The sequence below is a fragment of the Myxine glutinosa genome, chromosome 2 (assembly GCF_964187855.1).
Source record: "Myxine glutinosa chromosome 2, kmMyxGlut1.1, whole genome shotgun sequence".
Classification (NCBI taxonomy): domain Eukaryota; kingdom Metazoa; phylum Chordata; class Myxini; order Myxiniformes; family Myxinidae; genus Myxine; species Myxine glutinosa.
Genome location: NC_136262.1, coordinates 67,834,053 through 67,849,928, shown reverse-complemented (window position 1 = coordinate 67,849,928; position 15,876 = coordinate 67,834,053). Strand labels below are relative to the sequence as shown.

The window sequence follows — 15,876 nt, the reverse complement described above, 5'->3', positions numbered from 1 at the left end:
CTGGTGTTGGGCTAGCGGGTAGGGTGCCAGCTTAGGATCCTAGGATCCTAAGCCGGCACCCTAGCCGCTAGCCCAACACCAGGGATTTACAGGGTAGTCAGAAGGAATAAAAAAAAAGTGATATGGCTCCTGGTGTTTCGAATGAGCAGTGAGCAGAATTTGATACTGTTTGGTGCTTTGGCATGCAAATTATTCGAAGTTTCAGGAACAAAAGTCATTTTGAGCCAAACGACCGCAAATTACATTCCTAGAGTGCAAAATGGTATCCCCTCTCACTGAGAATCAGTATACCCCTCACACATAAACAAGAAAGTGAAAATGCACCCGAATGTTAAAGCTACTGCTGCTACTACCTTATGCCCACCTGGATTTTTGCACTGCCACCCAGGTAATTACCATCAAAGGGTCAGGGCAGGCTATCATAAAAAAACCTTTGTCAGTAAGAAAAAAAGAATGTAATGTAATGCAAGTAATGTTAGATATGAATGACTGCATAGCGATTCATATTGTATCATCAATCGTTAACACGAACCTCGGAAACAACTCCGATATTCAGAAAACGCAGATGTTTGTGGACACGTGGAGATTTCTAACACCTGAACAACTTACAATCTTCTTTGTTCTGACCGAACCTGTTAGGACCCATTTGTCGCATATTCCCCTTATCCGCACAGCCCGGCACTCAGTACTTGACCCTCCACTCTCTGTAATCCATCTCTTCTAAGAGCCTCAATTTGTTTAAAATTGCATCAAGTGAAGCAGTACTACGACATGTTGAAACACGACGACCATGACCTTAAGTTTATCAGTGAGCACCCAGATTTTCAAGACTAGTCTTGCTTTGAGCATTCCATCTTGCACCTAAGTATCATCACATTCATAAAGGTGCCATCAGATTTATACCAACATCAGGTATATTTAGCTATCATGCTGATGCTTTAATCCCACCTTATGTAAATCACATGCATTGGACTTATAAAACCCAGGAATAGCAAAGAGAAGCAACATCGACGTTCATGCAATTTCGAATTGTGTCATAGGTTTCACTATTTTTACCTCCGCCACCGAAGGTGGTGGATGGAGGTTATGTTTTCACCACTGTCTGTTCGTCTGTCTGTCTGTTTGTTAACAGGGTATCTCAAAACGTTGCAGACGGATTCGGTCGAAATTTGGTGGAGAGGTTGGGTATGTGACACGGACAAAATAATTAGATTTTGCTGAAGATCTGGATCCACATCTGGATCTGAGAAATTTTTAAGTGATTCTTCACAATTGAGAGATACGGTAAAACATATATATAGCAGGATACCTCAAAATGTTGTGGTCGGATTCAGATGAAAATTCGTGGATAGGTTGGGTGTGTGACAAGGATGAATTGAATCAATTTTGGTGAAGATTCGAATCCGGATCTGGATCAGAGTATTATTAAAGTGATTCTTCACCATTGAGAGATAGGGCTGAAACCGATACATAGCACAATATCTCACAAAGTTGTGGACGGATTCGGAAGACACTTGCGGAGAGGATGGGTGTGTGACAAGGACGAATCGATTCGATTTTGGTGAAGATCTGAATCCAGATCCGGATCAGAGAATTTTTTTATTGTCAAGTAATTCTTCACCTTTGAGAAATGGTGCCAAAAACGATATTTCAAAAAGTTGCGGATGAATGATGACAAAACTTGGTAGATTAATTGGTTGGATGACAAGAACAAACTGATTAAATTTTGGTTCATTACCAGATCGGGCCTATCAGTGGGATCCAAAACATAAACTGTTCAACCTGGCGAAGGTATGCGCCCTACTGAGTGCCGTTCTAGTTACATATATTATAAATAGATGGTCCCTATTAGTATAAGAGGGCTGAGCAGGATGGCCTCGATGTATGCACACTCGCATCTAAGCTGCCTGGCCAGGATTCAAATCTCGGCCGAGCTATAAACTATCATCTTGTTGTTTCACATTTCACTATGTTGTGTGTGCCATACCTCGGGTGAACGTTAAAACTGGGTGACCCATCTGCCAGCATTAGTTGGTCGACGTTAAAGATACAATGGTGGCCTTGCTGTAGAGTAGGTGAGCCATCGCCGGCACAATAAACTTTCAAATTCTTGCCCTAATTACTGCTGGGAAGGCAATGACAACCCACATTGTGTAATCCTTGCCAAGAAAATGCTGTGGCAGCACCAACACTGTACATCAGAATCAGAATTGGTATAACTTGGAGATTCTTCCCATTATCCGCATAATAAAATAAGCGCTTTCAAAAGATAACCACCAAAGTGACTTTGAATGCAGACAGAAGGAAAAACCAATAGCCAGAATCACACACTAATAGAGACAGATTTACAGTTTATATAAGTAAATCAGTATTTCTTTTTTATGCAGAAAGGCGATGTCCAGCTTTGTGTATCAGCAGCTCATGCCAATGTCCCCACCACACAAGGCACCCACCACTTTGGTGCAAAGAATGATGGATTTCTCCAGACGCTCCCGGCAGCTGTGCTCCACGGGAAGCCTGCACACTACACCCGGTAATCTTCTTTGGGATCAACTCGTGGACAAGGTGTGACAGCAACAGTGATAACAATGCAACAACGATGATCATTACCATGGTCAATAAAATGACCAGAAACACTTTCTGAATAAATTTGTGCTTACAAAACAGTGGAATAGCAATGAGAGGCAAATTAATAATGAGAATTAATAATGTATTTTTATCCAAATAAGTTTCATCAAGCCTGGAACACTGGACAGGTGAAAAGGAGAAAGGCAAAGCAAACCAACCACACTATTTAATTTTTTTTAAATATTAAAATGTATTTTATTTACAAATTGTTTTTTGCATTTGAATTTTCAACAACACTGAGTCATTGAAGAATGGCAAAGAGTCACTCACAGCATTCCAGGAACTGGCCTGTTCGTCCAAAGATTGCATTCAGAAATTCCTGCACAAAGAAAATGACAAAGTGTGCCTGCTTGCATGCTTTCACAAGATTGAGTACAGTCAGACGTGCTGCCATAAATTGCACAGTCAAGTGTCACACTAATGGTTTTACATTATGGAAAGCTTGGACAATGTCAATTCCATATGCCATTTCCAAAGCAGTTTATTGTAGGTTGGGATCCAAAATCGAATATGTTTTGACGTGGCTTACATCAGATAGAAAGATAGATAAACACACAATCCAAAATTTAATTATACAAGGGCATTCTTACAACAGACAGACAGGCAGGTCGATAGACACAGACACACACACATACATACATACATACATACATACATACATACATACATACATATATATATATATATATATATATATATATGTGATAGACAGACAGACATACACCCAGAGATAGATATGACAGACAGACAAACATAGATAGATGGATATAAAGATAGACAGATAGGTAAACACATGCAGAAAACCAGACACACATAGACAGATAGATAGACAAACACACACCCCGATAGACACACACACACACACACACACACACACACACACACACACACACACACACACACACACACACACACACACACACACACACACACACACACACACACACACACCAATAGGCATGCACAGAACAACAACAACAACAACATGCATTTTAAGGCCATTTTCCCTGCTAGAGTGGGGGTTAGCCTTGCGGTCCCCATGACAATCTTCTCCATTTTGCCCTATTTTCTGCATCTCTCCTTGTTAACCCCCTTGCCCGCATTTCTTCTTCCACCATCTTCAGTCAAGTCTTTCTCGGTCGTCCCCGTCCTCTACTTCCTTCTACATTCATTTCCATCACTCTTCTCAACCAGTCACTTTCATCCTTCCTCAACACATGACCAAACCATCTCAACCTGTTCCTCTTCACAGCATCAGGCAGGCACGCACACACACACACACACACACACACACACACACACACACACACACACACACACACACACACACACACACACACAACGGTTTTCCGAGGACATTAAAATGGAATTTGGACTAGAGAAGTGTGCCAAGTGCACATTTGTACAAGGTAAACCAACAAAAACAGCCAACATACCAATTGACCTTGAAACAACAATACAGCACTTAGAAAATGAAGCATCATACAAATATGTCGGAGTAGAAGAGGGCCATAGTCTGGTCTGTTAAGGGGATTTTAAGGGGGGATTGTGCAAATTTGTCTACAAGCATGAAACTTGGCACACTTGTAGTTTGTGACCTGCTGAATTCAAATCTGCCGGGAGCCAAAGCCAATTCTCAATGGGAGCGCCATATTTGACACTTCAAAATGGCCGCCACTCAAAAACTGACTTTTCCGTTACTAGCCAACCAAAAGTCACATAATTACAATTAAAAGCACTTTTCTAGGGTTTTGGACCTCACTGATTCTAAATCTGATGTCTGTTTGACAGTAGCCTTGACAGGGATCGCCAAATTGGAAAATCCAATATGGCCACCGGTGAATATTATAATAAATTTTGCATAACTTTGACACTTAAAGTCATAAATCAGGAAGTAAAACAAGTAAAACCAAGAGATCAAGGTATCCTTTATTGATCAACAAAATCAGGCTAATAACCATTAAGCACTATGTTAATATTAATTAATTAATTTACATATATTAATAGTAAATCAATCAATCAATAAATGTATCAATCATATCACGTGCTGTGACTGGTGTCACACTGATTCATGAATTCTCATTGTTCACACAACCACCTTCGCATTTGCACAAAATTGTGCAACGAACGCCAGCTCTGCAGCACTTGCAGTTCCCTGTGCATGACTTCGCACAGCCACACTGCAAAAGGATGGAACAGGCCTTGCTGCTGTCCTCAAGGGTTGTCCAGAAGGGCAACCACCCACCACTGCTGTCCTTGTGCCACCCCCAGTCATGGAAGTCAGGGATGTCCTGGTAAACAGACGTTGCCTGACTCCAGAAGAAGCTGGCCTGCAGCATTGCTCTGCGGATGTGTTGATATAGAGCAGCTTGTGTTGGTGGTAAGGCCTCTAGTGTCTTCTTCCCACTTGTGAAGAGTCGAAGCCTAGCCTCATTGACTTTCCAGACCACAGCCCTTGCTGTACATGACTACAACAAAGCGCTCTAGAGTGCACATGTGCTGGGACTGTGGGCTGAGCTCTTGGGGTTCACTGGTGAGGGCAACAAGGGTGTCCGTTAGTCCTGGTGTGCTCTGCCAGGCTGACCAGGCTGACTTCTTACCACATCCCAGGAAGTGTGACACAGTGTCACAGCCTGTGACCGCGTGGAATAGTGGCAGTGCCAGGCACGTTGAAGGTCCTAGCTGGGCAGAGAGAGTGTGGATAGGAATGTCACGCATCTTCTTCCCACTGCCGAGACAGACCCACAACTGGGACAGCCCAAGTGATGAAAAGAAGTGAATGGCCAGGATGACTACATCACTGTCGACTGTGCGCACCAAGGCAACCTGGTGGCGCTGCTGTGCTGCATGGGCAAGATGGAGCAGTATCCTGGTATCAGCCTCAGTGTGGTTACATGGCTGAAGACCAGACACGTCATGTTGTTTGTTGGAGAGAACACTCTCCTTGTTGGTGCTGAGGAGAAGTCTCCCACCCAGATCCTGCTTTACAAGCTGTGCACTCAGGAAGGGGAACAGTTCCCTCTTGTTGTCAGTATTCTTGAGGAACCCAGTGTTCCAGTCCTTCTTTGGAATACGGGTCTGGCCATCCCCAATCCTGGTACATGGGCCTAAGCCATGACGATGGTGTGTCAGGGTTTTGAGGTTGTCCTCTGGGTAGGTGTCCCAGACAGCATCTACCCGTGTGACAGTTGGAGTTACCTGTGACTCCACAAATGGCACCAAATGCTGTGACACATAATCAGTGAATGTGTGTGCTGAGGTCCGCCGCACCATGTGAACAACAGCTGCCATGTCAAGTACCACAACTGTGGCTGCTTTGGCTGCAGCTGAGCGACCAGTGGGTGCCTTTAGGTGCTCTAGAACTAGAATGTCCGACTTTTTGCCAGACCTGAGTGATCCTTGGTTTGAGAGACTAGGTGGTTCTCTCTGATTCTCATACCGGAAGAACTCTTCCATGTCTGCATCAGGTCGAGACTGCAAGGACAGGAAAAGCTTGGTTATGAGGGAAGAGTTTCTCTGAGCACTGCCTGATGTGCCTCCCTTTTTGGTGGTAACAGGGCGACTGGCAAATGTGAGGACATTTTGGCGTTTGAGAGTGTTTGTTATTGGCAAAGTGTCCTGGTCTAGAGTCTGTGTTACAAACTTGGCATGCAGATCTTTTCCAAGGTTATGAAGCTGGGCAAGCGATGCAACAACTTCATCTTTCATGACCTCCTGTGTGTGTAGAGCCACAAGCTCATGGCCATTGGCAAAGGGATTACCTAGCTGTTCAGCTATCTCCACAAATGACAGAACATCTTTCTTGTACTTAGTCTGCAAAGCACTTGCTTCTTCGTGATGGGTAGTGCGTGAGCTTGCAGTGTCCAACACAGCCTCAAACTCCTCGATACATCGAGAGCAGTCGGTACCTGCTAGCATGAAAAGAGTGAGGGCCTCAGGGTTTTCATACAGACCAACTGCACCACCATGGGCCTGAAGGTTCTTGTTTGACTGCTCATGAGATTGGTCCTTGCCAATGAGACTGAACTTGTGCGGTGACCTCTGGACAACAAAGTTCCCCTTGAGAAACTCAGCATACAACTGTGGGTGCTTCTCAGGCAACTGGACCATATCCCGCACATGCACTGGTAGCCAACGAGCATAGTTTGTGTGGTCCATCACATGGAACCAGGAGCACAGCTCATCACAGACCTGCACATACAGCAGGAAGTCTCCCTCACGGAGAGAAAGGATGAAGCGGCACATTAGGAGCTCCAGGTCCACGATGGTAGACCAGAACATGAACATGGGATTGTGAGTTCTGGACCTTTGAGCCCAGATCTCGAGAGACTCAGGTGGTCCCTCAACACCAGAGCAGTAATTGGAGTATGACTTCTGTCTGAGGAGATACAGACCCATGACAGAGACCTGGTGAGCATAGCGAGTGCGCTTTATATGATGCTCATGAAGCACAGACTGGGCACGGCCAGATGTGAGGACCTGGGCCTGAGTAAGAATGTTGCTCCACCCAGAGTCCCGCAGCAACTTTCCAATCATCTGGTGCATTTTGTCCTCTATGTGTAGAGCGCCCATCATCAGGACCAGCTTATCTTCCCCCATTGTGTCAGGGAATGACCACTGCAGCTGCTTAGCGATGGCATACAGAGGCTGGTCACCACCAAGCACAGGAGTTTGACCAGGGTTGAGGGCCTCTGTGCCTTGCATTGTGAGATGCATTGCATGTTTCATCATAGAAGGTGTGGCTGCTTTGTCAGGGAACAGAGGTAGAACCCCTATCAATGCCTTAGGCTTCACAAAGTCATCACTCATGAGTCGGGAGTTGTAGCCTGACCAGGTGATGACTTCACCTTCTGGCAATGTGTCCTGTTTCAGCACTGTGGACACATGTGCCATCCAGGACTCATCCTTGAATTTGGCTCCATGTAGCAGATTATGAGATGGCCGAGAATTGAGATCTGGAGTACATGGTACATGCAAATCATTGCTTGAGAATTCAGCTGGCTGAACCACTGTGTAGGATTCAGGAAGTTGTGGTACAGTAGTGTCTGTAGGATCCAGCTCGATAGAGGGTCACTGTACTCCTTCGTTGTCCCAAGACAGGTGGTTTGTCACGCTGATTGCTGTCCCATGGAACTCATCATGGGAGAAGTTACCTTGGTTGCTGCTATCCAAGTTGTCCACATCAAAGGTCACGAAGACCCCACTATGGATGTTTGTGGGCAGCACAACTCCATCCTGGACAAACTGTTTGACGTGTGCTCGTGCCATGGATCGCCTGATCTCCAAGACACGACTGTAAGACACAGAAACCCCAAAGGCATTGGCATTATTGATCTCTTTCTTCCGCCTACCCTCACCATGCAGCTTGAGGCCCTGGTACAAAGGGAAAGGGGTCTCATGTTTTGTTGTGACGGATGTTGCTGGACTTTGTGGCATGATGTGAACCACTGCAGGTATTATAAATAATCTGCTGGGCAATGGCGCTTGCAACTCTTGCCCTGCCTTGTACCTGCGCCTGCAACTCCTCATTGCTCTGTTCACGCAAGATTGAGGGGCCCTGGAGCAGGATGTTGAGGAAGCTTCTCAGCTGTCCAGGGATGGGAAATGTCAGGGAATCAGAGGCAAAAGAACCAGTAAATGGTTCTTGCCTCTGGAGACAGCATTTCCTAAGTATTACTGCTGCTCGCATCAACAACAAAGCATCATCCTGACCTATCTGGGACTTATGGGCTTCAGCTATTAGATCTCCAATGTTCTGGTTGCTAGAGATATAGACTTCCTTGCCCTGGGAGAACTCTGTCGACTCAGGAAGCAGCTTCAGAAGATACTCCTTGAACCGTGTGGCATGTGGTTCCCTGGTATCAGAACAGGGAATTCCCTGTTGCTCCACAAGTGTTCTATATAACTGTCGCAAAGCAGACAGTTTGAAGACTGAGTCAGAGTCCTCGACTAAAGCAACAATTTGCGCAATGGCAACTGAATTGAAGTGAGGGGCAGGAGGACCTGCAGATGATCTGCGATCCTCAGCACGAGCTGAGTCTCTCAGGTGCAAGTAACACTGTACATGATAGTGTCACCAGCGTGGGCATCAGCTGCGTGGGCAATCAGTTTGCCCAGAAGATTGAAATTGTTGGTGCTCTGAGCCCAGGTCTTTAAGTTTGTGTCTACATTAAATGTTTCAACTTTACGTAGATTCTTTTGGTCCTGTCCCTCACATATTATGCAACAAGGAGACTTCTGAGGAGCAGAAGACACTGCAAAACTGGACCGTAGTTTCTTAGGTGAGTTTTGGTCACTAGAATCCTCTTTTTCAGTGAACCTTCTCAGGCGAGAGTTACTGCAGTAGGTTCTGCAAACTTTGTGATATTTGGCATTGTGTGTCTGAAGCGTCTTAGCAATGCCCTGGCCCTCATCAAGCTGAGCCCATGACACTTTCAAACAAGAAGGCATGACACCAATGGCTTTAAAACCATTCAGATCTTTCTCAATTGAAGCAAGGCCCTCTTCCGTTGGCGTCTGCAACCATTCATCCTTTTCTTCCAGCAGACACAGCAAAGCTCCCAGTTGATGGCATCCATCCTTGCCATCCACCACCAGTACAGCTAGGACTTCTATTCTCTATTCTTCTATTCTATTCTTCTATTCCCACAGCAGAACGACAGGCACCTGAAATAAAATAAAAAATAAAAAATTTAAATAAAAAAATTGTCAAACATTAAAAAAAAAAAATGTAAAATTTCCTGTCAAGGCTACTGTCAGACAGACATCAGATTTAGAATCAGTGAGGTCCAAAACCCTAGAAAAGTGCTTTTAATTGTAATTATGTGACTTTTGGTTGGCTAGTAACGGAAAAGTCAGTTTTTGAGTGGCGGCCATTTTGAAGTGTCAAATATGGCGCTCCCATTGAGAATTGGCTTTGGCTCCCGGCAGATTTGAATTCAGCATGTCAAAAACTACAAGTGTGCCAAATGTCATGCTTGTAGACAAATCTGCACAATTTTTCCCCTAACACACCAGACTACCACCAAATATGTCACAAACAAATGTGCAAAACAATCACCAAAGAATACCTACGTAGAATGAAGCTGTTCCTGAAAACATACTACTCCCCAAGAAACAAAATCAAAGCCATAAACCAGTGTTTTAAGGCCATAAACCAGCAGTACCAGTGTTCCAATATAACTGCAGAATAATAGACTGGTCCTAATCAGAAATCAACAAGTTAGACATCAAAACCAGAAAACTCCTTACCATCAACAAAATGTTTTACAAAAACCAGTGCATCCCGAGAATGTACCTGCCGAGACGAGATGGAGGGAGCGGCCTGATGAAACTCAACCAGGTGCACAGAGCAACGGGTGTAGGACTAGCAGAGTATGTGAAATGCTCAACAGAATATCGGATGCAATTTGTAAACAAACATGAACACAACAAACCTGAAAAAGTATCCCTAACTCACCTTGCAAATAGTTTAAAAAAACAGGTGTGAATAGAAGATGCCACACAGGAAATGAAACAGCAACAAATACAGCCCCATCAATTGCAAAAGACAAAATAAATATATAAAAATAAATATCAAGAAATATACACCAGTCATGCACACCAAGCACTAAATGTACACCACAACACACAACAACACCAAACAGTGAATATACACCAAGCACTAAATGTCATGTTTTTTGTTTTTTTTATACACCATTAAAAAACATTGCCTCAAAGAGGGAACCATGATTGTCATGGGGCCCGCAAGGCTAACCCCCGCTCTAGCGGGGAAAATGGCCTTAAAACGATCATTCATATTCATATATACACCAACAACTGGGAGAATGACAAAAGAGCAGGAAAATACAAATAATAATAATTGGACAGAGTGGGGATAGACAAAGAAGGCTCATGGGAATGGCTAAGAAGAGGTCAGCTCAACTGGGACGGTGAACGAATCATAATAAATGCCGAAGATCAAGGACACTACACCAATGGATTTAAAAAGATCGTGGGACTGAGCCAGACGGACAAGTGTAGATTCTGCAAGACAGAAACAGAAAGTACTAGTCACCTGCTCTCAGGATGCAAAAAACTATCAGAACAACTTCACACACAACGGCACAACAAAGTATGCAAAGTGATTCATTGGCATATGTGCAAAAATTTCAACATCCCAGTACCAGAAAACTCATGGAAACACGAACCAAGGGCAATCCATTGGCAATGAGGACGTCATGTTCACGTACGACTTGATGATTCCATCAAGTGTAAACATAGAAAGTGAAGCATTGCGTCCGGACATTGTACTCAGGAACAAAAAGGAAAAGACAGCATTGATGATTGAGATATCGGTACTCAGCGATTTTGGCCGAAACAACGCAGAAATCAAGAAAATGACCAAATACAAGGACCTCAAAAAGGACGTCGAGATCTTGGAAGCTGAAGAGCATTGAAATTGTACCAGTGATAATTGGAGCAACAGGAATGATGAAGAAGAATAATAATAACCTATTAGAGATTTTAAAAACCATCCTTGGGAATATTACCACAAATTAACTAGAACTGGAGGCAATCCGGGGTTCAGTGACGATCTTGAAAATAGCCCTTGGAACAAAACTCTGAAAATGTTGAGCAGCTTGGTCCATGACCCGTGATCCCTTACCAAAGAGGAGATGGATACTTTGGGTCCTGGGAGGACTCCGTTCCACCTCCTGGAACCCACGAATGAAGATAACAACCAATGACACACACCGAGAGATAGACAGACACACCGAGCGATAGATAGACACACAGACATGGGCCGTTAGATAGACAGATACAGAGCTAGATAGAGAGACACACAGAAAGACAGACACAGAGTTAGATAGGCAGGCACACACACACACACACACACACACACACACACACACACACACACACACACACACACACTCATATATGCACATATATACATACACACACACACACACACAAACGGTACAGACACACAGACACATCTGGTATCCACTCATTAAAGCGAAAGGCGAAACCAGGTCGGTAACTGTGAGTATTGTATGCACCTGTGATAGTATCCGAACAAGATCTAAATGACGACGCACTGCTAGATGGCTTATCCGGAGCTTGGCAGGCAAGGCATGTACATGGCGGTGACGTCACGGCATGCGCTCATTAGGTTGGAGAACTGAAATTATAGATTCCGATTGGTTACTCCCAACCGCATCCAGGCGACTCCATATAATGAGTGGATACCAGAGGTAATGTACCGTGTGGCAGGCAGTGCATATCGCTCCCATTACAGTACAGCAATAGTTGGATGGGATACATTAATGGTGGTTCACCACTGATGGTATAGCACCACCTTTAGAGAACATTTTTCCCCGCGGAGCTGGTGTTGGCCTTTTTCGGGCACCTTGGTCCCCTTTTTGAAGCAATTTTTTTTTTACAGCCGGATGCCCTGCCTGCCACCAACCCTCTTTGTCGCCTATTGCGACACGCAGGGAATTTCCCGTGAACTGGTACTCAATCACCACTGATGGTATGGAGTCTCATAATGACTGGTTTATAACCGAAAGGTTTTCAGATTCACAAGTGTATGCAGGACTCACTGCGTTGCCCTGATGAAGCCCCAACAAGGGCGAAACCAGGTCGGTAACTGTGAGTTTTGTATGCACTTGTGATAGTATCTGAACAAGATCGAAAAAAGTTAAAACCGAAACCGAAAGTCTGAATGCAATCTACAGATGCCATCTTGGAAAAAATCGAAAAAGGTTGCACCTCCATATCTCCGAAACTGCTCCATGGAAAAAAATGAAACATGGCTCATTGTCAAGCACTCCCCTTGGGGAATAAGATATGTTAATGATGATGTCACCTGTGCCTTCGTTATGACGTCATAATTCGACAAGTGCAACACGTATCCGATCATTGTGAATTTTTTTTCTCAGCAACTGTTGGTCTGATGGGCACAAAATTTTCACCATTGGAGCGCCTCCTCCTTTAGAATATTTCAATGATAATCATGACGTCATAGGTCATGTGGTACAGGCGCTATCTTGGAAAAAACGAAAAATGTTGCACCTCTATATCTCCAAAACCGCTGCTTGGAAAAAATTGAAATATGGCTCTTTGTAGAGAACTCCATATGGGGAATAGGTGTTGTTAATGATGACGTCATTGGTGCCATAATTATGACATCATAATTCGACAGGGACAACACTTAGTCTGACCAGTTTGAAATGTATTGGGCATGATCTATGCAACAATTATATTAGAGAATATAAATTTATGATGTCATGGCTCACGTCAAGGAGTATGGACGGTTTTGAGGGAGTTCATGGGGGTTACGGATATGGTGTGAGAAATGGAGAAGGTGCAAGGATTTTGGAGTTTGCTGATGGAGCTGATTTGTTGATTAGTAAAACTCAGTTCCAGAAAGAGGATAATAAGCTTGTTACATACACGTCAGGTGGGTCGACGACAACCGTTGACTACCTGCTGGTGCGTAGGCGAGATAGGGGGCACCTCCGGGACACAAAGGTGATCCCGGGGGAGGAGGCTGTTTCACTGCACCACTTGGTTGTCTGCGACATAAGGGTGAAAGGTGCGAGGAGAGCTCGGCGGTGAAGTACTAAACGAGAATGAAGGTGTGGAGGTTGAAAGAGGTGCCAGTGAGGGAGGCATTAAAAGAGAGGCTGAGTAAGGTGGAGGATGATGTGGTTGAGCTTGAAAGTGGTTGGATGTCAATGAAAGATAGTCTGTTGGGAGCCGTTGGTGAGGTATGTGGATGGACAAAAGGACCACCGAGGCACTCGGAAACATGGTGGTGGGATGATGAAGTTGGAAAGAAGATTGACGAGAAGAGGAAGAAGTTCAAGGAGTGGCAGAAGGCGAAGGGTATGGGGGCAGAAAAGGCAGAGCATGAAAGTTATAAGGCAGCCAAGAAGGCTGCAAAGAAAGAGGTAGCAAAGGCGCAGGAGACGTGTAGGAAAATGTTCGGAGAACGCTTGGATTCGGAAGAGGGTCAGAGAGCGGTATTCAGGTTTGCAAAGCAGATAGCGAAAGAGAGGTGTGATGTGATGGGGGTGAGTTGCTTGAAGGATGAAGTGGGACAAATCGTTGTGGACTCAGATGGAATTAACGGAAGATGGAAGAGATATATGGAAATACTGTTGAATGCAGAGAATGAATGGGATGGCAACATAGAGAGTAACCCAGTTTTCGGACCGGCAGAGAAGATAACCGAGAAGGAAGTTGAGGAAGCGATGAAAGCAATGAAGAGTAGAAAAGCGGGAGGGCCGACGGGAGTTGTGGGAGATATGTTGACGGCAGCGGGAAATTGGGGTGTGAAGAGAATGACAGAGATCTGCAATCTGGTGGTGAAAGAAGGCCGCATTCCAGTGGATTGGGGACTGAGTACCCTCATCGCTCTATACAAGGGGAAAGGTGACCCTCTGGACTGTGGCTCGTATCAAGCGATAAAGTTATTGGAGCATGGAATGAAGGTATTGGAAAGGGTGTTGGAGAGGAGAATAAGGAAGAAAGTGAAGATTGACAAAATGCAGTTTGGATTTATGCCAGGAAGAGGAACGACAGACGCGCTTTTTATTGTGAGGCAGTTGCAGGAGAAGTATATGGAGAAGAGGAAGAAGTTGTTTCTTGGGTTTGTTGAACTGGAGAAAGCATTGGATAGGGTTCCATGTGAAGTAGTGACATGGGCATTGAGGAAGTTAGGAGTGGAGGAATGGTTGATCAGAGTAGTGATGGCAATGTACAAAAGAGCACGCACAGCTGTAAGGACGAAGGACGGGAACAGTGGTGAGTTTGAGGTGAAGGTGGGAGTGCATCAGGGGTCGGTACTAAGTCCACTACTATTTGTAGCTGTGATGGATGTGCTGGCTCAGAACGTAAAGGAGGGTTTACCATGGGAGTTGTTGTATGCAGATGATCTGGTGTTGATTGCAGAAAGTATGGATGGACTGAAGGAGAAGATGAACAAGTCGAAGGAGTGTATGGAGACAAAAGGTCTGAAGGTGAATATCGGAAAAACGAAGGTGATGGCAAGTGGTAAAGCATGTGGTGAGGTGGAAAAAACTGGGAAGTGGCCTTGTGCTGTGTGCAGGAAGGGTGTCGGAGTGAATTCCATTCAATGTACAATGTGCGCTGAGTGGGTTCATCAAAAATGTAGTGGTTTGAGAGGGTCATTAACCAGTGTGGCAGCTACATTCAAGTGTAAGGTGTGCACAGAGGGAGCTGCAGATGGAGGAAATGTTGAGTTGGATCTTGGAGATGGCGTGAAGCTGGAAGGTGTGAAAACATTTTGTTAACATGCTGAATGGAGAAGGGGGATCAGACTCGGCAACGGTTGCTCGAGTGAGATGTGCATGGAAGAAGTTTCGGGAACTGAGTGGCGTGCTGACGAGGAGGGGTGTGTCATTGAAGCTGAAGGGAAAGGTGTATGCTGCATGTGTGAGAAGTGTTATGATTTATGGGAGTGAGACATGGGTAATGAACGTAGAGCAGCAACGAAGGCTGGAAAGGGTGGAAATGCGAATGGTTCGGTGGATGTGTGGAGTATCGTTGAGAGAGAGGAAGACAAATGATGAATTGCGAAAGATGATGGGAATAGAGCCTGTGATGGATGCTGTGAAGAGAAACAGGTTGAGATGGTTTGGTCATGTGTTGAGGAAGGATGAAAGTGACTGGTTGAAAAGAGTGATGGAAATGAATGTAGAAGGAAGTAGAAGACTGGGAAGACCGAGAAAGACTTGGCCAAAGATGGTCGAAGAAGAAATGCGGGCAAGGGGGTTATAACAAGGGGAGATGCAGAAAATAGGACAAAATGGAGAACATTGTCATGGGGACCACAAGGCTAACCCCTGCTCTTGCAGGGAAAATGGCCTTAAAATGCCTGTTGTTGTTGTTGTTGCTCACGTCGTCTGGCAGCCATATTGGATCAAAGAAAAACAATGTTCAAAAACAGAAGAGTTGGCTCACAACAAGTTGACTGCGCAGGGTAAGTTTTCTATGAATACCATCTAGTTTCTTACTGCATTGCTTCCCTTTCGCTCTCTTCTTTCTCTGTTAGTTGTTTCACTTTTTCTTTTTGTCCAAATGTGGCCCCATGTTTCTCCAGGCCCTGCCACATCTCTTCCATTAACTTCCATCTTGTATAATTAAAAAATATATTTAAAAAAAGGCAAAAAAATACATTCACCATTGCAAAAGGTTAGCAACACTAATATGAGCTTCAATAAAAGTCCTAAT

The 15,876-nt window shown here is 44.6% G+C and overlaps 1 protein-coding gene across 2 annotated transcripts in view; it reads right to left on the bottom strand.

The window, feature by feature from the left end:
• The window catches only part of IPO11 (importin 11), a 326,013-nt gene that overhangs the window by 211,209 nt on the left and 98,928 nt on the right, over window positions 1-15,876 (bottom strand). For both annotated transcript variants that reach the window (XM_068108036.2, XM_078773404.1), the window contains exons 8-9: window positions 2,899-2,947; window positions 2,454-2,524 (exon numbers count right to left, since the gene is read on the bottom strand). In XM_068108036.2, the coding sequence (XP_067964137.1) occupies window positions 2,454-2,524; window positions 2,899-2,947 (120 nt within the window). The remainder of the gene's footprint in view (window positions 1-2,453; window positions 2,525-2,898; window positions 2,948-15,876) is intronic.